Here is a 25,630-nt window from a genome sequence, read left to right on the forward strand (position 1 = left end):
CACTAGAAATAGTATTACCTCTCCCCCCCACCCCAGTGGCACAGAAACCACTAAACATTCAAGTCTAAGCAAAAACTTTATATATATAATTCTTTGAAGGCTGTCTGATCAATAAATGCTACCTTATCTTGTCTCTGAACAACTGTGTGTATATATCCCCCTCAAGAAGTAGAGGAGATTGGTCAGAATGAATCTCCAGCCATGAAATCTCAGTTGGTTATCTCTTATTCGATTACTATTGCAGTACATACATACTCAGCAGAGCTCCCTTATCAGGTTAGATGGTACAAACTTGGCTACAGTAACAAAAGTGCTGTAATTTTACATTTTCTAGACTCACTGTTATACATTCTTTTTCAGAACATTGGTTCAACAGTCTCTACAGTATGTAAGAAAAATACTTGAATACATTTGACTGGCCTGAAAATACTCTACAAACATATTCATAGTGGCTATCGAAAGCAAATGCCAAGTGCATTGTTCTTATACTGACTGTATACATTAAGTTATCAGAAACAATTCTACACTGGAGGTGAAAAAGTTGCAAAATGAGCTCACATGTCAAGGTCAAGGATGCTATACTAAGTGTTGGTTTTATGGAATAGCATGGGAAAATGATGGGTCCAGTTGTACATGGTGCTGAGTTTCTTCTGCCAGGCTTACTTAGGCTTAAGCACTTTGGGAAAGGGACCAGCTTCTTGTTGTGTACATGTAGAATACTTAGCACAATGGGCCCTGGGCCCTGATTGGGGCACCTAGCAGCTATAGCAATACAAAGAATTACTAACATTATTGTGCAATATTTGGTCTTTGACTTATATGAGCATTGCAGTTATACTCTGCTGCACTTTAAAACTGTATATAATACAGCAATACGAAAAATGGTGAGTTCAAGTTTTAATGCTATTTTGTACTCCTTGCAAGACATTTTTCACTGCCAATGTAAATAAATAAATAAGTCCATAATAATTCTAGAAAGGTCAGTTTTCTCTTCATGCCAACCTATTTAATCACTTATCTTCTTATATTGAACAAAACATATTGCTACATTTTATATTCTCATCTTGATGCATGAGGATTTGTGTACTTACTTCTATGATAACTGAGATGACTGTCGAGTTCCAAATATATTAGAGTTCTATGTTTATAAGGAATTCTAACTGATATGAATTGCATCTTTCCACTATAACAAAATGCTGAAAAATATTTCATGGTGGAAATATATGTGTAAAGACAATAGAAATATATTAACAAAAGCTAACCTATAGTACAATTTAGGGTTATATCGACTGCTGGCTTTATTATTTATTTACTGAGAACCAACAGAAAGTGTTTCACAACTATTAGCAGTAAATACAAATATTTTCAGTCTCTGGCCTATATCTGGTCCCATCTTAATAGGGTCTACAAATTGGATCTACACAAGGTTTGGGAGGAAGGGCCAAGGTGTGGAGCCCCAGTGCAGCCCCCAAATGGCCAATACTCTGCAGCACCAGAGTTGTAATGGTAGGGGTGGCACCCATTAGGTAGTCACTACAACTTTGCCTTGACACACCAAATCATCCCATACACAACCCTCCATTCTGAACTGTTGTGATGAGAACTAGCATGCAGCAATAATCTGCATATTGAGTTTACCCCAGTGGGTTACTATACCTATATTAGTGCAATATTTTAAGTGCACTTAAAGACAGCACATTTTATAAGAGAACTTTCTTCAAATTTCTTAAAATCGCCAGATAAACATAGCATTTGCATTATTACTACTTCATGGTGGACTGAAATAAAAAAAGGATTGTGGTTTTTTCCCCCTGTTCGAAAGCTGTTGGCAATAACGGCTGGTTAATGAACTCCTACTGACCATTGCCTGCTAGACTGCAATACATATCAAACCATCTACTTTAATTCACCTAGGAATAAATCAGTGGTTTCCAAATGGCTTGTTCCAGAGAAGAGCCCCCTATTCATAACATTAAGATTCTATCCTGTGCAAACAACATCAGGATTCTGAACTGAGCATTCTGGTGTGTCTGGTGTCACTGTTTGAAACAGAGTCCAGGTCCAAACCTCCACACCAGTGTCTAAGGGTACAAAATTCCTGTTACGTATTTTAGGAAATCAGTCATCAAGTAGTCTCAAGTATTTACCTTTTTTGTTTTGTTTTTGTTTTACATTCCCAGGCCAATTTTTGGCCTCACTGAAGGGAATGGAAGTTTTGCTATCGATTGGAGTAGGACAGGAATTTGTCCCTTGAAACCACCAATAGTTAACAAAGGGGTCTGGCAAGAATGGTAAAGACACAACATTAAAAAGTTATTAGAACTACATATTTGAAATAAGTTTTTGCAGAGAGTGGACCAAAGTGCAATGCACCAGAGCAATACCTGGCTGGAATATGCAGGCTGCATCAGTCCCTATGATGATCTAACACAGAGGCTCTCAAACTGTTGTCTGTGGACCACCAGTGGTCTGCGAGCTCCATTCAGGTGGTCCACGGATAGTTCCCTCTAAGGTGTGTGTCTGGGCGGCCACACACAAGGGAATGAAGGGCCACCCACCTATTGGAGCCGCTCAGTTGTGACTCCACTAACTAGGTGCCTGGACCCTGGGGAAGACGCACATGTAAGGTGAGGTGGTGGCCTCGGGGGGAATACAGGGTAGGTGGGAGGGGGCAGTGAGGTGAGAACAGGGTGGAGGGAATTTGGGATGTGCAGGGCTGTAGCGGCCAGAGAAAGAGGTGACTTTCTCCAGCTCCAGGGCTGTGGCTGCCAGGGAGAGATGGCCCTCCTTCCCAGCCTCAGTTTGAGAGCTGCTGCAGTGAGGGAGAGAGGAAGAGACCCCCATCCTTCCCAGCCCAGCTCAGGGGCTGCAGTGGCGGGGGAGAAGAGGGCACATCCATCACATTGGAAAGGTAAGACTACAGATATTAAAATATGAGTCGTGTCCTTTTATTTGTAGAACAAAAAAAGTTAATTATTAATTTTTTTATATTGCGCTTTTATCCAAAGCACTTTACAATAGTTAGCTAATGGTACAAACAACATTTGGAAAGATCATTAGGTGGTCCACCAAGACCCTCAGCAATTTTCAAGTAGTCTGCAGGATAAAAAAAAAGTTTGAGAACCACTGCTTTAACGTGTATAGAACCAAAGGGAAAATCAGGCAGCCAGTTGTGTCTGACAGCCATCCCTCTCTGCCGCAGAAAGGAAATGCAGCACCAGAGAGTTGTCCAGCAGAGTCCTGTAATAGTTTGACACACCAATTGTTAAAGTTTTCCCAGATTTTCACCCTGTGCATTCCAACTGGCCTCAGTGGGAATGCACAGAGTGTAAATTAGGACAGGGCTCAAACAGAGCAGACGGTAATTGATACAATTATTTTCCAGCACTCTGGCCTGTGACTTGTCTGTGGTCTGTTTTGCTATCTAATCCCTGTGTTCAAAAGCACACATGTTGTAAATAAACAGAGATGAGAATAAAATATTGTATGTTTTACCCAAATCATTTCTCATCCAAGAAGGAGATAATTCACTCTTGGAGTCCAAACCTTTCTGATTGCTAAAAGGTTGTGAAAGTAAGCTTACATTAATCGTTTCAAAATTAACTCTTTATGTGTTTAATTGCCTTCTGCATTTTACAGTGTGCTAGGCACAATGGGCCATATTTTTTCCGGGGCATAACTGTACTGCCCACCATGTTAACATAAAGGATCTTTCTAAAATAAATGCATCTTAAAATCCGCTCTAATTTTTTTCAAGAAGACTGTTTATGTAAATTGGCTAGATGACCTGGACACTAATATATAGACATGGTTCTTCAAGCTTTAGGGTAAAAATAAGAATACTTCTTGAGGGCTGTGTGGGAATAGCACATAGTTACAGCTTTCCTCTTAGCGATGCAGACTGGTAGCTGATTAGAGCAATGGCAAACACGAAAAGGCCCTTCAGAGTGATGAGAAAAATCCTCTGTGTGTATTTGTTTAAAATTAAAATGCATGGAGCACTGCAGATCTGTCAGCATTGTAATAGCTGGCAAGAGAAGTTCAAGAAGTTCTACTTAATTTGGCTTTTGTTAGAGGGTGCCCCAGCCACCTAGCAACAGCACAAAGGGTTTAATTCTCACATAGTTAAACTCATGCTGGCTGAGCAGGAAGAAAGACAAAGTAAGATCAGAGAGATGCAAGGTAACCTGCAGCTCTTGTGCCACCAGGGAGTCCTGCAGGGGCGGACTGGCTGGGTCACAGGTCAGGATGCTATGCTATCAACACAGAATAGAGGACATACCTCTTTGTCAGTACAAATCACCCTCTAACTCTTCTAACCACCAATCTGCCTCTTCTCAAGTATGGGTTCTCCCCACATCACATTCTTCTCCATTGCAATATAAGTCTTCAACCCTTAACCACAGTCATACCAGGACACAGTTTATCCCCCCCAGGCCCTCTTCATATTATATTCTGTATGGTCTCTTTAGATATGCACAACCAGCATGCAGGTGCCTCTCAGAGAAATCCCTACATGCAAACTTCTCTTAGGCAATGGAACTCTGAGCTGGCTTAGCTACAGCACAGACATGCTGCTCTAATCCTTTTAGGGTGAGATTCTGATACTCTCATTCACCTGGCGTGCTACTTTAAATCCACAAGTAGCTTCATTAAAGTCAGTGGGATCAATCTCAGAGGAAGGTACTTACTCATCTTGGGTAAAGTTAATGAAGTTGGCCATTAATTATTATTTAATTCTGTGGAGTCCAAAAATGTGCTAGACACTTTATGAATGTAAAAAAAGGATAGATTCCTGCCCCAAGGATGTTTTAATCTCTATAGACAATATGCAGACAAAAGGCAGAGAGAAGCTGTGAGAGGGAAGGAGGCAGCAGAAGATGTTTTATTCTTTGCCCGATTTCCCTTTTTTATTTTCACCATCCCTAGTTTTTTTTTGTTTTTAATTTACTTCTGGCTTTCTGGATATTTCTCTCTTTTTCAGTATAATACAAAATACTATTATGGCTTCTCAGCCATGTTCCTAGCAGTGCTTCAGCAGATGCATTAAAGAATGTGATAACCTCCTTCCCCACAAGACACCCAAACACCATCCCTTCCAGTACAAAGTTCTCCCCTTACCTCTCAAATATGAAACCTCTGCAGTACAGACTCCTCCTCAGACACTCACCTAACCTCTTCCCCATTGTAGACAGACACTCACGCACACTGACCTCAACATTCAGTGGGATGATAGAGATGGTCCGGGGGTGCTAGTCATCCTGAGGTAAGGGTAAGCCATAAGGTACTGCCCAGCTAGCAGCCCTCACCCTGACTCTCTACTGCTCGCAGGTATCTGCTTTCTCTTTGAGGAGCGGATTGTCTTGTAAGTGGTCTGTAATTTTGTCATATTTGGCACAACTGAAAACTGTGGCAATCCAAGCTGGTACACAGGGCATATATCAGACAGGCTGGAATGCTTTTTTTGCATCTCAAGCACTATGGGTAAGCCTACCTCAGGAGCTTTGTATGGGGAACTACAAATCTCAAGTCCAAGAGATGACTTTTTCCTCAGCATTCTTACAGATCGGAGTCACTTTCACTTTCCTTGTTAAATTATGCTCCATTGCTTCTGCCCTTCCAGCAGAACAGATCCTGCATATTCCAATGGGACTGATAAAATACACTTTGCACCAATTAGGCCGTAACATTTACCATGTTCTGCTTCTGTTACTCTCAAAGCAGGGGCTGGCTCCACTCAGCTCCTCAAACTCATAAGAATGGCTGTTGGCTGCATATCACTTTCATGAGTCTCTCCATTTTATTTAGCAACTTAAAATGTCTTGGGTTTGTACAACTTCTCCGTAGAGAAAAAACTATCCACTTACCAAACAAGTCATAAAAGGGGAACTGGAAAATATCCGGATAACAATTCATTGTGCAGGATGACAATAGACTAAATCCGGCCAGTGTCCTTCCATAAAGAGTGCTATCCTGAATATTGTAACAGTGCTAGTCAAATAATACTTTTGTCAGATCACCAAAGCAATAATATTTCATTTCAGACAGTGGGTTACAGAAAGGTAGAAGATACTTTGCTTTCTTCCAATTTTACAGAGAAATCTGACCTTCAGTTTCTCACTGCAGAAAATATGCTGCTTACTAAGAAAATTAGATCTGATTACTTAAATTGATTACCACAGGTTTCTTTACAATGCTGGATGCTCAGAAACAAAAAATTTGGGGCAGTGCTGTCACATTTGTTTAATCAAATAAGATGCCTGTCTCCATCATGCTACTCAGAGGTAGAGTTTAACAGGCACAGTGAGGCAAACTATTTTTTTGGCATAAAAGAAACTGAGGCAGGCAGATTCCTTCCAAAGACACTGTATCCAGAACAGCCAGTTAGTTCTGTTTGCCCAGTAATGAACTCCAAAAACTGGAAAGCAATTTGAAATTGAGGCTTCTCTTTTCTGGGGAGAAGGAAGATCTTTAGCCACTCACTTCTCCAGGTTCCTCTGGGGTCTATAGGTATGTGTGAGGATGGTCTTAACTATTCCTTTCAGAACCCCACACAACCCAATATGTCTTTCTTCCTAGTTCTCCCTACTGGCTTCTCTCACTGCTCTTGAGGGGTTGGTCCAGGTGCTTCTGGTGCTTATTTTACAGTTCAGCTCGTCTTACAGTTTCATGCCTTCTCTAAAAGCTACAGGAGGAGAATCAGCTTCACTGCCACCAGATGAAGAAAGATGTTGGGTCTGGTGGGATTAAACACTCTGCATGTGAGACTGCCTCTTGGGGAAGTTATGTATAGTGCCAAGTGTACTATTGCTACCTATGCTGATCCACTCAAGAAAAACACCAGCAGAATCATCACTCATAAAGGATTGTACCTTTGAAAAATCCACAAAGCTGATTACTGGTGATGATGTTGGTGTAATGACCTGGGGAATCTGTCTATGTACAATTTATGAATTCTGGGTGATTTTATGAAACAGCTGCATCATTGAATTACTCAGCAGATGTGCAATCAGTCATCTAGTACCAGGTTTGGTGTCACCTCTCTTCCAGACCAAGAACAATGGAGAGTCATTAACCTAAATAGCTTCCTGTTCAAATGGGAGCACATTAATATAATGGGATGGCTGGAGGCTAGGGAACCTGGTTCTTCCCAGATTATCTGCAGAGGAGTGGAAAATCCAAGAAGAAGAAGAAGAAAGAAAGGAAGAAACCAGGCATTAGCACTGGCTTTTAAAAATTCAGATGCCGGGAGGTTCAGGGAAGATACAAAAGGACATACTTTCTGAGGAGGGGGGAAGCTTTTGACCAGCCCCAGCTGAAGACAGCCTGCTGCAGAGGTCAGAGAGGAGAAGTTATGACCAGGAAGAAAAGATTGAGTTGAAGAAGTGAGGTCCAGGGGGACCTGGACCGTGGAAAGACTCAGACCAAATCCCAAAGGGTTTTTGGAGTTGTGAGGCTACCGGAGGGAGAGTTTTGCATGCAGGTTTATTGTTTTTGCATGGATCTATACATCTCTGTGCTTTCTTTAAGAATAAAATGTTTAAGGAGTTACTTTGCGCATCCGCTAAGTTCTTGGCTTCAGCTGTCATGTGTCCCCGAATGGTTAAACTGCAAAGCAGAGTATGCACTAATGCGGACTTCTGAGAAAGGGTATGCTTAAGCTGCCAGGGAAACTTGCTTGTTTAGCCACTAGGGTAGCTAGACTGTAGGAGTCCCATTTTCAAGAAGGGGTATCAGACAGGGAGTCTGCACCCTGGGAGTGAGTCGAAAGGCCAGAGCAGAGTCTGGGCCAGGAGCCTGCCCAGACTCAGAGGAGCTCAGAAGCACCTGGATCCAGTGTGTGAGCCTGGACACAGCAGCACACTAAGTGTCCAGAAGGGGAAGCTTGGCCAGTTCTGTGACAGCTGATAACAGCCAGATGATACCGTTTCTCTGCCTGCTGGAGAAGAAATTCCTCTCTATGGTCCCAGCAGCATGAACAGGAAACTGATGAGATAGGTCTAGTACTGGCTCACTGTATGCTGAAAGGGAACAGACAAATTACACAAATACATAACCAAGAGCGCGATACCCTGGTTATGTACGTGGACCCAGATTCGAAGTACATTAGTTCCCTTCGTACCTCAGGGATCAAGGGAGGAAGAGAGACGTGAACTTTGACTATCTGAATCTGCAAACTTTAAATTCCACAAGCATTCAGGTGAATACCGTTTAATCACTCATATGATTGCTGAAAGCAAACACAAAAGAGATGAAGGTGGCCAAAGCAAATTCATTGTTAAATGAAAGCAAATATTCAAGAAAAATGTTTAGCACTGTTCACACAACTTCTACAAAACAGGTTCCACAACACTGATCTTAAGGAGCCACAGAACATTTGCTCTTTTGTATTTAGGGACAGTTCTGTCTATGCTGCAAATGCAGTATTTTCCTGTATTGCTTCCTATTACTCTTGTTTTTATGACATGAAAACAAGACATTGTTCCTGAGGGTTCATTTTCTCCTGAAGCTTATTGTCCACTTGCAGACTAATATTGTTTGTGACATCACACTTGGCTGCTCTGGAGATGATTATGATGTTAGAGACTTCAGGTGAGAAACAGCAATAGGGCAGATTAATCCGTCTGGAGCAAGCATCTTGTTTTCATGCAAATATTCTTAATAAAAACAAAATGTAAATAGAATACAGAACTTAGTATAGGAAAAAAAGAATTGTTTTTGATCAGGATGTTCAGCAAGGAGTTTCCCATGAGACATCAGCAAATCTAAAAAGGACCTTTTCCATCAATACTGTATATTTCCTTTTGCAGCAGGTGGCTTCATTCTTATTTATACCAGGGGAAGTCAAATATTTAATCTGTCTTCTAACTCACAAATACTTTGATGTCAGGAAAATTCTTTGTATTTGCCTTGATATCACTTTGCAGATGGTAGTAATATAATTGGAAAATATGAAACTGAACTTCTCTGTGCTACCTATGTAATCTGTGTATGAATCATAGATTATTAGGGTTGGAAGGGACCTCAGGAGGTCATCTAGTCCAACCCCCTGCTCAAAGCAGGACCAATCCCCCAAATTGCCCCCTCAAGGATTGAACTCACAATGCTTGGTTTAGCAGACCAATGCTCAAACCACTGAGCTATCCCTCCCCCAAAATGTACTCATACAAACACGCTCTTACCTTCTTCATTCTCCAAAAGCCAAATCTCAATATTACCTGTCTTTTCAACTATTCCATTCTTCTCTGCATGTCTAAACTCAAACAAGTGGTCTGCAACTTGTATACAGGCTTCTTTTCCTCTAACTCACTATGAGATCCATTCCAATCTGGCATCCGTCCGCTTTGCTCTATGAAACTGCTCTCACCATGACTAAATCTCAAGGCCTAAACTCCATCGTCATCCTCCTTAATCTCCCAACAACCTTCGACACTTAGAATCACCTCCTCCTCCCTAATATTCTGTGCCACCGCAGGTTTCATAACACTATCTCAGCTTGTTTTTTTTCCCTAACTCTCTGACCACTCATTCAGCAACCGCTTCTCTACTCTCGTTTTCTCCATTCAGGCTTACATGTCCCTCAGGATTACATCAAGTCCTCTTTTCTATCTATAACTTATTCTTGGGTAACCTTATCCATTTGCATGTGTTCAAGTACCATCTCCACACCACTGATGCTCAAATCTACTTATCAACACCAGACTTATCACCTGCTACATCAGAGGTGGGCAAACTATGGCCTGCGGGCCACATCCGGCCTGCGGGACCCTCCTGCCCAGCCTCTGAGCTCCTGGCCTGGGAGGCTCGCCCCCGGCCCCTTCCCCACTGTTCCCCGTCCCCGCAGCCTCAGCTTGCCCCGCCACCAGCACAATGCTCTGGGTGGTGGAACGGTGAGCTCCTGGGGCAGCGCAGCCGCAGAGCCTGGCTTGATCTGGTGCTCTGTGCTGCGTGGCTGGCTCCAGGGGCAGTCAGGGGACAGGGAGCGGGGTGTGTGGGGGGGTGGATGGGGCAGGAGTCCCAGGGGGGCCATCAGGGAACAGGGGGGGTTGGATGGGCCAGGAGTCCGGGGGGGGCATCAGAAAGCCAGAAGCGGGGGGAGTGGATGGGGGGTGGGGGCCAGGCCATGCCCCCCTCCCCTAACTGGCCCTCCATACAATTTCCAAAACCCGATGCGGCCCTCAGGCCAAAACGTTTGCCCCGGTGCTACACTGAACTCCTCATCATGGCTAAAACAAAGCACATATTCCTTGAAACTCTTTCTCAGCAGCATTCATGATGACCAAACAGTTCCTTTCCTTTCAGCTTTTAAAACCAGCCTCTGCTCTTACCTTCTACCACCCTCACTGTAAGATCCAAAAAGACAATACCTGTAATATAGCTGGTATGCCACTTCCCATGTGAAAATTCAGACTCTCAAACAAATATATGTGCCTGCGCGTAGACAAACATATTCACATAAATGCAGGTCATTACCACCTATGCAAAGAGGACAGAGCAAATCAGAATGATAGCATTTTTCACCAATTTGTGCAGGTGTAAGTGACCACACAAAGTGAAAGGCAGTGGAGAATCAATGCCACAGCCTCCTCCCCAAACATTCATACACACAAACTCTATGAATTCTCCCACAGAAGTGAATATGAATGGGGGCACACGTAGTCAGCCCAAATTGCAATTTGTTTCCTCCTCCTTCAATCTTAAATAAAGTGGAATTTCTTGCTTCCATATTAAAAGAAAGCAAACTTCAAATGACTGATTTTATTGCCCAAAAAACCTAGGTATTGAAACTGAGGAAAGAAGCAAAATTTCAAGTATGGTAAACTGTAGACACATTCCAGTATTTGATATAGTTGTAGCTAGCTCAAAAGAAACAGCACACATCTTGGATTGTCTATCGGGCTAATAATGCTTTTGAAGGAAAGTGGCTCTCCTGTACTGAAGATCAGTTTGACAGCTTTTCTTGAAAACATCATGTGAAAAAGCAGTGGAAATATATAGTTTGTGTATGTAAGTAAATCCCATAAAGGTGTCCAATGACTAAGTGAAATTATTTTTTTAAATGTAATTTATCAGAAATCTGCTGAGAGAAACTTATATTCCTGTTTGCTTAGTTATAAGGCCTCCTGCTCTAAAGTAAGCAGTGACCAACTGACTGATGACTTAGCTTTCAACCCCGGTTTCAAAGAGTTGCAGCTTTTTTCAGAGTAATTCAGGTGAATTCAGAAGGAAAAAAGTCAGCTAATAATTTGAGTGCAACTTTTAATGTGCCCATACAAAAAGTTAATGAGCTGTGCATCAAGTATCATTCTGATGTTACATAGAGTTTCCACCTGAACAATGTCTTTCATTAATAAATATACCCATGCAACAACAGCTCTCAAATCTTGTCTACTGTTAAAATTAAGTCCCAAATGTTCTAAAATGGCCTTAGTTTTTGAGGGCAAAATGTTGTGTTTGCATATAACTGTGCTTGCATTTTTGAACCTCTAATCACTGTGGATGCCAACATGAGCATTCATACACTCCTACTAGCAGTGCAGGTTGTATTTTTCACTCTGACTTTTCCTTAATAGGCCATGTGATATTTATAAGGTGTGGAATTTGTAGAGACTGAAGCAAATGTATTTGCAGTAATTATCAGCAGCAATTTTATTTACTGTAATGAATATAGTTATGATTATAAGTATAATATAGTACATATGACATTTGCTTAAATTGAGATTATAATTAATTAAAATAATAATTAAATGATTAAATATTCAAAATGACATTTTCCATCAAAGGATCTCAAAGTGGTTTACAAAGGTGGGTACAGTAAGTTTTATTCCCATTTTATGGATGTGGACACTGAGGTTTAGGATGATTAAGAGGTTCACATAAAGTCACACATTGAGTCATTGGTAGAGCTGGGAATCAACCTGAGATCTCTTGATTCCTACTCTTGAACTCTAAAACCATAGACAATAATGCTTTTAACAGGGGAGATGCTGCTTTATGTACAACCTACGCTTGGTTGATTTTCCTACTACATCCCCACTTTACCATCCTTTCAGCATGCATTCACTTATACAACATTTATGTCACCCTCAAACTTTGAACCACTGTGTGTAGAGACAAGTCAATTTTAGACAGTCACTCATGTTAGTAACAGTTTATTTACGAACTTTTATCTAGTACCAAAAATCGAATATACTATGGCATCATTTAGAATTGTTTGTGGAGTCCTAGGCTTTCTAAGTACAAATTCCTGCCATATTACAGGATTTAGATTTTGAGAGACCAGCTCAAACACTGAGGAAAATGTCTAGCTATTAAAAAGTTCCACTTTCATCTTTTCATGCCATACTGCTAAACACTAGTGTGCCACAGGCAATAAACCACTTTGTGCATTAAAACGGATTATTTGGGTCTCTTAAGAGTGATGAGTGAAAATTTGAGGCCAGCTAGCATTTCTAAGAAGAAACAGTTAAAAGGCTCATCTGAATCAACTATAATCCTGTAATATCAGTTCTCCTCTGTAAAATAAAAAGGAAAAGGCATCTTTCTCATTTCATTCTAGTAAAACAAAATGAAACCCTGATTTTTATATTTTGGATAAAACCAACATTTTCTGAGACATACGGGTACAAATATAACCTCAGTTAATTATCTATGTATGATGTTTCCTTGAAATTCTAATCTCTATAGCTCAGTTAGCTAGATTGTACATATTTAGTATGATTGAAAAACTGTGTTTAATGAAGATATAATTCTAACACACTTGTTTAACTACAGGGCAAGGGATGTAATTACATTTACTACTTAGCAACAGCCTATCCTTACAATTCAGGCACTAATAAAAGCATGTCCTTTGTTCACTTTATAGTGGCCAGATGTAGTTGACCCTAAATTGGGCCTGCTATATATCCAGTATCTGCTTTAAATAGAGGGAAGATAAAGCAGTGTACTGAATGCATTACATGTGAATGTACAGTACTGTACATGCTGTCTGGCTAGTATTAGAGTTAAAACTCTGTATAATCAATTTGGTGAGAAAATATTCTCTTGCCTCCAGCTTCTCTTGCCTCTGGACACTTGCACAGTCTTCTTGCCACTATACCATCATACTTCGGAGCAATATGACCACAAATGTTCAGTGTGCGCCCCTTATCGTTAAGGCTACGTTTTAGTCACTATTACTTTTAATAAAAGTCACAGACTGGTCATGGGCACTAAACAAAAATTCACGGCCCGTGAGCTGTCCATGACTTTTACTAAAAATACCCATGAGTAAAACTTGGGGGGGTGGGGCGGAGGTTTCCCAGGGGCCCCGCAGGTGCTGGGGCATTGAGTTGCACAGCCATTACAGACAGGAACTTAATCAGGTCAACTAGGAATGCGTGGGGCACTGGAGTGACATGCACACCAGAACAATCCCCAGCTCAGGGTTCACATACAAGTCAGTGGGAGATCTTCAGGTCAGGTGCAAATAATACAGCCCCACCAAAGCTGCAATCCACCACTGCTCTATGTTTAATTGTAAGCCTGGCTGGAGACAACTACATCAATATAAGCCCTGCAGTGTCATCCTTTCATCAGTTGTATGCACAAAGGCGCCTCTCCCTTAACTAAAGTTATTACTTTTTATGATTTATCAACTAATGAATTTATGTTCAGCAACATGAACTGAATGGCAGGATCCATGTCTGCCAACACTGTGCTCCAGATGTCAAACAGATGTTGAAACCTGATCGAGACTTGTGCCTACTACCTGATTTTTTCTACCTTGTCTTCCTATCATCCCCAGCATCTACCAACCCTTTTGGCTGTGGTTATCAAACGGATGCAGCATCTGTAGTTTGATGATCTATGTTTGAACAAGTCAAATAGAAGGCAGATTGAGGCTCACTTTAAAAATTAGAAACACCGTGTTCTTGATTCTTCTCTTGTATTTACCCATGCCAGGTAAAGCCACCCTCAACTTTCACCCTGATTAGAGTGCTTGATTGTTTTTTCCCACTAGTGTAAGCAGCCACTCCAAACTCACTCTCCCTTAATACTATAGAGATCTTAATCTACCTGTTAATAGTCTATTTGGCTACCTGGTGATCCAGCCTATGCTGAAAATACAGAAAATCACTGCTTGCGACAAATAAAAAGCGACTGCTTTTCAGAAGCTTTTCACAATTGCTCCCCTGGTTTGCACTGCAACGTTCCTAAATTTAACCCTTTGTTTGACATAAATGGAAAAGCAGCAGTTGAGGAACAATGTTATGCCAGAGATACATCATAAATTAATGAAGAGCTGGCAACATGGCCTGCTGTGAATCTTCCTTGAGATGGACAATATGTCTGCTATAAACAAGGCATTATTTTTCATAACAATATGTTCTTTTAAATGCTGATGTGCAATATGAGATGGAGGAAATGTTAGGTGTTGAAAAAACAGACTGTCCTAACTAATACAGGACAGATGAAAGTTATGGAAAACTCTGCTTGTTAGCTAATATTCTTCTCAAAACACCCTCATTATTTGTTGGTCTCTTATTCACTCAGCTACTGTAAATGAGAATAGTGCAAACTCATGCAGTGCAAATTTACTCTCCAGAAATACATTTCCATTGACTGTCATTTCTAATTGTAGGGAACAAAAGAAACTCTTCTCAAAAGAATAAGAGAATGAACCTTACTGGCATAAAGGAACAGCGTCTTTGATGATACAAGTTCCTCCATTTTTGCAATATCCTTCTGGACAACCTAGGAAAATATAAGTAAACAAAGGTAACTAGATTAAGGAAGATGTAATAGAAATTAATCTGTTCCTCCTGCCAATGCAAGATTTTTTTTCCCTACATCAGATTTTCTACAATTTGATTTTCAGAGTTGCTGAATGCTCACAGCTCTCATTTAGTATATCTGGTGTTTTGGGTGCTGAGCATTTCTGAAGACCAGCACTGTAGGCCGTGATTCAGTAACATACTTGGTCACATGCCTATCCTAAGCATCTCCACCAAAGTCATAGCACTACTTGTGCTTAAAGTAATCCCAGTGCTTTGTTGGGTCCAGGCCCTAGTGATTTCTCAGGTCAAATTTTACAGGACTCTCATAGTGGGGCTTCTGCCATTCATTGGAACCTTCAGATATAACAATATGAAGATTCCCAACACTATACAATAGAGAAAAGAGTTAGTTTAGAGTGCTGAACTTCATAGATTGATTTAGTGCCTATGTCCGATATTATTATGAATAGTTTAAATGTAAGGATGAGATAAGAACAGATGTTCACCATCTGCTGTGTGACCAGTCTTTTCCTTAAAGATGTCTCATAGATATATGTTCATACAGCTCGAGGGAAATCAGTCTTAATAGAATAAGATGTTTAAGAAGAAAGACATGCCAAGCCAAGTGTCGTTATGGACTTGTGACACACCTTGGGTATTTGGTGGGCATGAGGTCAACCTAAGTTCACATATATTTTAGCATTTACACATTTAATTTAAAAAATATTCATTCACCAAAAAAGCCCCAAATAAACCAAAAACAGAACCCAAAGGTTTTGAAAGTAACAAAATAATTTTTACAAATGTTTGTTGTTAGATCCTTTTCCTGTTACAATGAATCTGTCTTGTTTTATTTACTATTTTATTACCACTGAATATCCTCCCACATTCCAGTTATATAATTACAGCAGGGCAGTACATGCTCCTCTAAACTTTCAAAACAGTCTGCTGGAATTTATACCCATGGCAATATCTACAGCAGTAAAATAATTTAGGCTGCTATCCTGCAACTCTAGGCACATGCATAACTTTACTTAAGTGAGCAGTCTCATGAACTTTAATGGGACTAGTCTCTGGAGTAAAGTCAAGTATGTGACTAAGTTTTGCAGAATCAGAGGCAAAATTATTACTTACTGGTATGCACAGTGAACTCAGTGGGCCTCCTTATCTGAGCAAAGTTACATGCATGCCTAAGATCCTGATCCTGCAAAGATTTGTACATGAGCTTCACTTCACACATGGTGACTAGTTCCACTGAAGTTTGCAGGATTCAGCTCTTAATGACAGAACTTCCATTAACAACAATGGCAGTGGCTCATTGCTTTGAAAATGTATCCCAAAACAACATTAGAAACCATATGGCACAATCTGAACAATAAGCAAGTAATTGTTCAGATAACACAGTTGCAATGTTATGGGACCGAATAAGCTATTGAAACCCCCACCATTGTCCCAATCCTACAATTGGCTGGGCATGGCATGTGGCATGGCCACACTCCAACACCTATGTGGTGCCTTGCCTGGACACAGGGGTCTATTGGTGTTAGAGTTAAGTATGGGATTTGGGCCATCTTCCTAGAATGGGAGAAAATCTATGACCAAATTCACTGCTGCATAGAGTCAGATAAAAGAAATAGTATGGGCTGTTTGCTGGAGACATAAAAGAAAAAATATCAGATTAGTTATTCCATTCAGATACCTGAATTTCCAGCAAGATAGTGTGGGAAGCAAATTATTTAAAAGATATGGCACCTGAAAAGCAGCAGGAGGCCCTTTTTTACTACTCTTTGAATGTACTGCTTTATGTTTACCATCTCACAGTCCTCTACATTTAACTGGATACTAAATATACTCCCTTGCATTTATAACATTCACTCAAAACATTACAAAATTACCAAAGAGAGATTACAACATCTATTTACCAAGCATTTTATATTACTATGAATTTTTCATGGTAAAATATTACTGTTCCATATTATATATATATATGAAGCATAATATAAACTGTATTTCTGGTCTAATTCTTTTCCAGGTGCTCCCCCAGAAGTCAGTGAATGCTTCATATTAACATCTGGGCACAGAATATAGCTCTATGGATGCTTTCTGAGTTAAACACTTTGAATGTATGTTCTAAAGATGATTTTCATTAGATAAACTGCATTTCCTATTTTTACTTTTAACCATTATTTGTCTGTTGTACTAAAAATATCAGGCTTTGCAATATTTTTATTATGTTAAGATTCAGTCTCTATTTCCTGATTTAGGCCCCAGTCCTGCATGTGCATTGTGCTTAACTTTAAGCACATGAGAAATCCCAGGGACCTCCAAGTATTCAATTCACTTTACTGGGACTACTTGCATAATTAAAATCAAGACTATATGTTTGCAGGATAGAGGTTTTACTGTAATTCAATATATATACCAAGAAATATCCCCATTTCAAAGTCACAGTTTTTTCATTGTTTTCTCCCATTATCCTCGCTATAAAAATAACATAATGTTTCAAATTTGTCCCTCATGTAATCTGACTGAGCTTCAGCAGGATGAATTCAGTCAATATTGTGCACCATTTGCAGGTTAAATAAAAACCTCTATATATTTATATTGAAAATATATTTTGATGTGAAACTGACTACCTGAACAGCTGGATTCATCAAGACTGAAATCAAAGCAGTCTGCAATACCATCACAGCGCTTGGAGACTGGAATACATGTATTAGTTGATGCACACAACAAAGAACCATTGAAGCAGTCCTTTGTGGCTGGAACAAAGTAACAAGATGACATGGTCAGACACATTTCCTTTATTCACTGATAAAACACTATTGGAAAACTATAGCAGCTTATTTGTGTCGGAGTATATAAATCTGGATCGGCATTTCCATTATAAATTTCCATTTGAGAGGTGTATGACTTAGACATTAAAAAAGACGGCTTAGGTTGCCGAATCAAGCTTTTACCATGTTCAAATCCTGGGAAGGGGTGTTTACATTTGATATGTTATTGATGGAATATTGATGGAATAGGTACAATGCTTAATGAAAATCCACAATCAGATATCAGAAAACATAATCAACCAAATAATTGAATTAATTCTTAAACATAGAACAGAAAAGTGCTGTAAATGTATTCCATTTTGTTGCTAAAAGCTAAACACAATATATGGCTGATTTAACAAAAGTGGAGAAAGGCTACATTAAAAATCTAAACCTACAGACATTTGTCATGCTGTAGCATTCAGTTATATTCTCTAAACTCATCTAAAGGAATTATAGAGGGGAAATCTTGACAGAATCACATAAGCCTCCAGGTAATTCATTATGGCATCACTGATTCTATAAGATGTACCCAGTGGTTCTGCATTCTGTCTGAGAATCTAACAGCATTTTGTCACTTTGAGAAACATTCTAGCTAATGAAATGTTCTGACTGCCCCTGAGCCATTATTTCTGAACATCTTGGTTTAAGGGACTGTGAGCTAAATTCTTCTCTCCATTATGCTTGCGTAAACCAGGAGTAACACTCTGTTTTCACTTGAGTTAGACATATCACCGGTAAGCAGAATTTGGCCCAGACTTTAGATTTATAACAAGCATGAGAGAATTTAGGAATATTTTAAGTACTCTAAATGACTGGATTACACCGAGCCAAAAGAAAATGCTGAATATAAAATACTGCACTTCAACCTTGCAATACGAATATTACATCAGATCCTGCCAAATCTTGCTAATGCAGGCAGTCTCTCAGACAACAAGTAGACTCCAAGAAGTAAAGGTTCACAGGATCAGGCCCATAAATCTTATACACTCAGTTTACCAAGGACTATAAATATATCCAAAATTACTGGACAATTTAGGAAATCTTGGCGAGTTTTCCTCCTTTTGCATACATCACAGGGCTCATGTAGCTTGTGACATTTGGGCACAAATACAAGTTTGTGCATATAACTGCAGTAAGCAGTAAATGCATCCAAAATCAGGGGTGAAATTGCACACAGCCCTGAGAATTTGATATTTTAAAAACTCAAGTCTTTAACCTCAGCAATTTCACTTATATCTCTTAGACCTTTTGTATGATTTTTTTTACCCATCTATTTTAAAGACGCTCCATGTAAGGACACATGTAGTATTGCTTATGTTGTTTAATGTACACTGTGATAAACATAGGAGCTCTGTACCTGGGCTACATTTAAGTTGTGCTCAGCACAGCTTGTGCTGGGGAGACAAATGTGGCATAGAGCCACTTCTACTTTCCCCAGTCTTGGGACTGGCTCTCCGCTACACAGATACCATAGGGTAAAATAGAGAAATCTTTGGGCTGCTTCTCTACTTTGTGTTGGCTGTCATTAGTCCCAAGGACTTTTTCAGTAGCTGGGGATTGTTGGGGCATAGAGATGCCCTGAACGTGCCCTTTTCTCCGCAGTTACCACCTCTCCAGCCCTTACGCCTGTACTGCGGAGGGTGGGGAAGAAGTTGCTTGCGTGGCTCTGCACCACCCTATAATTCCCCTTCCAGAGGGTGGATCTCCTTCATGACTGCATTGCACCACTGCAGCGGGTGTTAAGAAAGGGAATATGACTGAGTTATCAATGCAGCAGTAACTAACTTTTAGAATTTTCTGACTTTTTAACATTGATATTTCTACTTTAATATTGCATTAATGCTTTGGATACAGTCAACACACTCTGTCATTCACACAACTACAATGGGCTTCAGTAGAGTTATAATTTAATGTCATAAGAGACCACCATGGTTTTAAGGATGCAGATGCCAAATGCAGGGATTAAAATGGGAGCAAATGGGCACAAATACTCAGGTTTGCATCCACAATTCATTCTGTAAGTGCAAATTAAGTGTGAGGAAAGAAAAGAAAGAAAGAAAGAAAAACTTTTTGAAAATGTATGATTTTAACGTTTATGATGTCTTTGGAAGTTTATAGGTGCACACCACAGATCTATTTTATTGCACCGTAGAGAAATGAGAAATCATTTCTTATTCATTAATGTTAGCACTTAAGTCAGATTCTATTGGGGGCATGTGGAAAGTAATGCATATACCCCTTGGGTCTTTATGTTTATTTTATACCCTTTCCATTTTAGATCATGCAATTTACCGGGATGGATGAAAAAAAGCTGGTAAGATAAAGAGACCTTTCCTAAAATTAGAAGTGACAGAAGGGCTAGCTAGGCTAGCTAAGCAGAGCATTTGTAAAGGCAACATAACTTGAAGCTTCTGTTGTAAAGAGCAGCAAGAAATAAAATCCACCAAGTTAATAGGTATAATACAACATTAACATGCCACCTCATAAGCAAACTGTTCAGTGACCTCTGCAGGAAATTACTTTCTACATAAATCTTTAAATCATACATGGTGAAATTTCTGTGGTGGTGATGGTGGTTGTAGTAGAGATGTGACTAATGCATTTGTGTTTGTTTTTTCTTTGCTGTGGCCTCTTTCAGGATTTATACTTTATCTCTACAGAACACATTTTGCCAATCTGTCTTCATGCTGGGAGACGATGCTATCATTTGATACAATCTGGGACTGAAACAGGATGAGCATTTCGTGGCTTCCTGTTCATACCCCCAGGTAAATGAAATTGTGAAGGGAAACAGTGCACGTGAACTGAAAGGAGTCTAGGGCCTGATCCAAAGCCCACTGAAGTTGATGAGAGTCTTTCCATTGACCTCAGTGCTTTGGGTGAAGCCTTTCAAAAAGAGTAGCAAAGAAATGTCATTTCAAAAGACAGAACTATGGCTTCTTTTTGGAAGGAGCTTATCAAAGAGAATTAAATAGACAGTGGGGGAGCAGAAAAAATGTTTACTATTTTGTTAAAAATGATCTAACCTAAAAGAATGGCTCTGGTAGCCATCAAAGCTTAACTGCACTCTGCTATGCTCATTTATGCTTAGGAAAAGAAATTCAAATTCAGGTCTCACAAAAATCTTCTAAGAAAACATCATCTGAGTGTGATTACTAGCACAACACTCAATTTTTTTACAGGACATGCAAAAATTCCAATAAAGTAAACTAAGTTTGCAAGATAGTGTTTCCTTTTTCCCCTTCTGATTTTCCTCTGCTGACAAATGTTCATGGTATCTGACATGTCAAAAGTAGACAGCAAGAGAAGATGAATGCTGCAAAGCCCTCATAGCATACCAACAGCAAAGAGAGAAAAGTCTGCACAATAGTAACCACCCTGCAGTTCAGTTCCAAAGCATCACCAACCTCAATCATGATCTTGAGAGAGGGAATGTCAACTGTCATGGCAGTGTTATATTGTCAGCTACCTACTGTAGGCATAAAACTATCAAATGTTTGGAGTAGGGATGTGATAGTAGGTTTGAATAAGTTTCCAACCCACCCAAAATTCCTGGGTTTAAGATCTCAGCATGCAGCTGTTTGTTCTTTGACTATGTCAGAAATTACTTTGCCTCCTTCCCAACGTGTAGCTTTAAGATTGAAAGATACAGTAATTCCTCATTTAACGTTGTAGTTATGTTCCTGAAAAATGCAACTTTAAGCAAAATGATGTTAAGCGAATCCAATTTCCCCATAAGAATTAATGTAAATGAGGGGGGTAGGTTCCAGGGAAATTTTTTTCACCAGGCAAAAGACTATATTATATATATACACACACACAGGATAAGTTTTAAACAAACAATTTAATACTGGCACACAGTGATGATGATTGTGAAGCTTGGTTGAGGTGGAGGAGTCGGAAGGTGGGATATTTCCCTTACTGCTAAATTATGAACTAGCAATTAGCTGAGCCCTCAAGGGTTAACTCTCCCACTCTACAAGGCAGCAGGAATGGAGGGAGATATGCGCATTTCCCCTTTAAGTACACTGCCTTGTTAATTAGATCAACTTGCTGAGAGGGAAGCTGCTGCAAGCTCCCTGTGTCCTGAGCCCTGGTGTGTCCCCCCTACTCTATGGAAGATGGGGTAAGTGGGGTGCAGGAGCAAGGGGGAGGGGGACACCTTGACATTAGCCCCCCTTTTCCTTCCCTCCCCCCTGGACAGCAAGCAGGAGTCTCGGGGAGCAGCTCCAAGGCAGAGGGCAGGAGCAGCACATGGCAGTAGGGGGAGGGACAGCCGCAATTGCTAGCCTGTTGGGCTGCTGCTGCACAGGGAACTTAGGGGAGTAAGGAGTTGATAAGGGGATCTGATAGGGGGGCTGCTGGTCCACCCTGGTTCCAAGCCGCCACCAGCTAGCTGCAATGAGCTGCTCTTCCTGCAAGCAGTAGACAAAGCAGGCGTCTGCCCAGGACCGGCTCTACAGTTTTTGCCGCCCCGAGCAGCACACTGAATTGCCGCCACGGGGGGCGGGGGCAGTCCATGTGCCCTTAGGGCGGCAGGCGTGTTTCCGCGGCAGTGGCAATTCGGCAGCAGTGTCTATGTTTAGCTGAAGCTGCAGCGGACAGCTAAATATAGAAGCTGCTGCCAAATTGCCACCACCGCAGAAACGCACGTGCCGCCCTAAGGGCGCACGGACTGCCCCCGCCATCCGCAGTGGCAATTTGGCGCGCTGCTGGGGGCAAAACAACAGGGACTGCCGCCCCTTGAAAATTGCCGCCCCAAGCAGCAGCTTGGAATGCTGGTGCCTGGAGCCGGCCCTGCGTCTGCCAAACGACGTTAGAAGGGAGCATTTACACAACTTTAAACGAGATGTTCCCTAACTGATCAGCAGCGTAACAACGAAACATTAACCAGGATGACTTTAAGTGAGGAGTTACTGTACTGAAGTAATATTTCAAGAGCATTAGAACTAGTAGTGGGAGATATGTGATCCTAGGAGCACACAACTGGCCTGCTGGACTGGAGTTAGGATCTTAGCCTTAGGACTTAATGAGATAATCTAGAAAAGATAGGGGACAGGTCTAGGGCAGACAGAGGTGGTAGAGGATTGAATGCAGGGACTTTTGACACAGACAGGCCTTGGAGCCCTTAAATTAAGTAATGATCTAAAGACAGAAACATCCTGGAGCTTGTGCTTTCATTGATTCAATTTCAGAATTTTCTACAAAAACACAGAGCTCAATTTTCAGCTCAGATTCACAGGAAAGTTCTGCCATATAGTTTGTAAAATCAGCTGTTGAACACCTCCTGCATGTGTACAGTAGTTGATTGTGTTAGATACAGTATGTGATTATTTGTCTGCATGGATAACATGTATCAACGGAGACGACTGAAAAATCGAATTTCCATCCAGCAGGAAAATCTGATATTGCAACATGTGTTTTCATTATGAAATGAAACATTTGGTTTCAGTTTGTCAACCTGGAATAAACATTTTGGGTTGGGCGGCATTAATCTCTGTATCAGTCTGAGCTGCTGTAGTGCCCCCGGGAGCTGGAGTTTCAGGTCCCTCATGCTTTCATCCCCTATGGAACTAGGACACAGGTTGCTGCTACTACAGCACCAGACTTGCTTTTGAAACTCTGGTGAGGTCAGGAGTGTTCCCTGGAACACTGAACTGGCAGAATCGCAAAGCAATGCAGCTGAGTGATCTAAGAACAAAAGCAAAAATGCTTCCAATTATGTATATTAGCAGAAGTACCATACAGTCACTTAAAAGCATTTGTCACCGTGGTTACTCTATGGAGCAGTACAGTATTATGGGCTGCACTCCCTGCTTGATTAACAAAATAATATCCTTTTATATCCCGTAACATATTAAAGAAAATCTCTTTGTGGTCCATTTCCAGGATATGCACTACCCATGTTGACTCAGAACTCCCTCAGAATAGCTATCCAGTTCTGGATGCCCATTCATCATTAGTCTTTGTATAACATCAGACCCATCAGCAGTATTTTAGATTTAGGGAGGATCTTCTCCTCCTTGTTGGAACTTGTAAAATGGCAGCCTCCTAGAATGCTCTGTTTCAGCCACGCAGTTTAATTAACACTGTAACAGTACCAAACCCTGGCTGTAGATGCTCCCTAGTTGCTGTTTCCTTCAGTTACTTGCACAGAAGTTTACTATCTTCTCTACCATGTCCCACTGCACCCTCTTCTCTGTAGATCATCCTCCTGGAAAGGTTGCGCTCCCTCTCTCAGTTCTACCATCAAATTTCCTGTTGGGTATTTCCTTGCGCATCTTGAGGCAGCTACAGTGGAGGACATAGACTCCAATACTGTCCTTGCCTTCGAAACACTAGATGTACCTGCATGTAACATCAGACAGGAGCAACATTCCTCCTCAAACAGAGTTAGCAGGCATCACCCAGGATCTCCAGAGCAAACACCACCTAGCTGCTGAGGGGATATGGCTCTTACAGAGAAAGAAATGGAAGATACCATGGGGGTGAGGAATGAAACATATGAGTCCCTGCTCCACCCCACTAGTCCTTTACTGGACCCATGATATCCATTCTCCATGGACCATGGGGACAGCAATGTGGGAAATGAGAAGGAGTGGGTCTGGAATGGTCCCTTTCCACAGGTCTCTCCCCTTTTATGTAACATGCAATTGTTCTTACAGAGTTCTCCTGCATTCTGCTCAAGAAATGGATTGGACATTTGTTCCTCAATTGTGCTTCATTACTTGCCTCTGATCAGTGGTGGGAGGTCTGAACAAGGAGTTAACCACTGATGATCATACCATAAACAATCATATATGATATGCAGATACAAAAAAAAATGTTATTAGCTGTGCAATCATACTAAATTCACTGGATTTGGATTTGTTTAGTACAATTCTATTGTACTTTGTCATTTTATTAAAATAAGTTAGCATGTGTATAACGACATCACTAAACGTAACTTACGACAGTCAGTTTCATCTTCATTAAACTGGCAGTCAGGCACGCCGTCACATCTCAGGAGTGATGGGATACAACCTATATTAGCACACAGGAACTCTGTGCCCTTGCAAAGCCATGGAGAAGCCGTGGTAGGAATCTCAGTAGGACAGTTAATTTCATCAGTTCCATCCATACAATCCTCTACCCCATTACATTTTACGGCAAGAGGTACACACTGCTGTACGTACACACAAGTGAACCGGTCAGCACTGCACGTTGGAGGTTGTGGTTTGGCTGTTCCTAGACAGGTGAAATAAGACCAAGAAAGGAATAATTATCATGTCAGTCTTGAAGTCACTATATCCTGCCTTCTAGCGATTACTGGGAAGGCAATTCATTTGGCAGATTCAACTCTTCTAATATGATTACAAATTATTTATGAACACATTCCACCCTTAGTATAGAATTCACTGTTAAAAAGTCTGTGTATCACCTCCTTGTTTATTTTGTTGCAGCATTTTTCTTGTAGAGCCTAAATGCACCATTTATTTTGATTCTTTTGTTTGTACCTTGTTTGTGCAGGAGACTTAATACAGAAGGGTTGCTAAAAGTTATCTTTCACCCTGTATTAGAAAAAGGTTTATTAATATTTTTGGCAGCCATCAAGTTATAGTGCTCCTCTTTCAATAGACTTAATGGATTAAAACAATAACAAAGAAGGGTTATATAAGCCTCTAGATCAACAAGAACATTTCACACAGAAAGCTTTTATGTACTCCAAGGTTTACCCTTAGACATCAACAAAATAGAAAGGGAAAAATTTTTGCAGGGTAGCTGCAAAGAAAACTATTTTGTTATATCAATGTATTGCTTTTATTCTGTAGCATAGCTTCATTAAATTAAATCAAAGGAAGGACTGTGTAATGGTTTTTCAGGATACAATTCACCAGCAGCATTTTGTTGGTTAACCCCTGGAGCAAAAACTGGCATTTTGTTGGTTAACCCTTGGAGTAATCCAAACCCTTGACAATAGGGAGGCACACTGTATAGTTATGTTACCCTTTTTTCACCCCAGCAGTTAGTCAAAATTTGGGGTCTAATGGCTTGTTTTGGCTAGAAGAATTT

The 25,630-nt window shown here is 40.6% G+C and overlaps 1 protein-coding gene and 1 long non-coding RNA gene across 2 annotated transcripts in view; one reads left to right on the forward strand and one right to left on the reverse strand.

The window, feature by feature from the left end:
* MALRD1 (MAM and LDL receptor class A domain containing 1) overlaps positions 1-25,630 on the reverse strand; it is a 476,497-nt gene that overhangs the window by 31,601 nt on the left and 419,266 nt on the right. Inside the window, exons 35-37 of the mRNA XM_039526296.1 lie at positions 24,530-24,805; positions 17,396-17,521; positions 14,670-14,736 (exon numbers count right to left, since the gene is read on the reverse strand). Of these exons, the coding sequence (XP_039382230.1) occupies positions 14,670-14,736; positions 17,396-17,521; positions 24,530-24,805 (469 nt within the window). The remainder of the gene's footprint in view (positions 1-14,669; positions 14,737-17,395; positions 17,522-24,529; positions 24,806-25,630) is intronic.
* Positions 18,181-25,630, forward strand: part of LOC120398720 — a 35,306-nt gene continuing 27,856 nt past the window's right edge. Inside the window, exons 1-2 of the long non-coding RNA XR_005594660.1 lie at positions 18,181-18,312; positions 19,857-19,892. This is a non-coding gene — a long non-coding RNA (uncharacterized LOC120398720). The remainder of the gene's footprint in view (positions 18,313-19,856; positions 19,893-25,630) is intronic.

Source organism: Mauremys reevesii, linkage group 2 (genome assembly GCF_016161935.1).
Source record: "Mauremys reevesii isolate NIE-2019 linkage group 2, ASM1616193v1, whole genome shotgun sequence".
NCBI classification, from domain to species: Eukaryota; Metazoa; Chordata; order Testudines; family Geoemydidae; genus Mauremys; species Mauremys reevesii.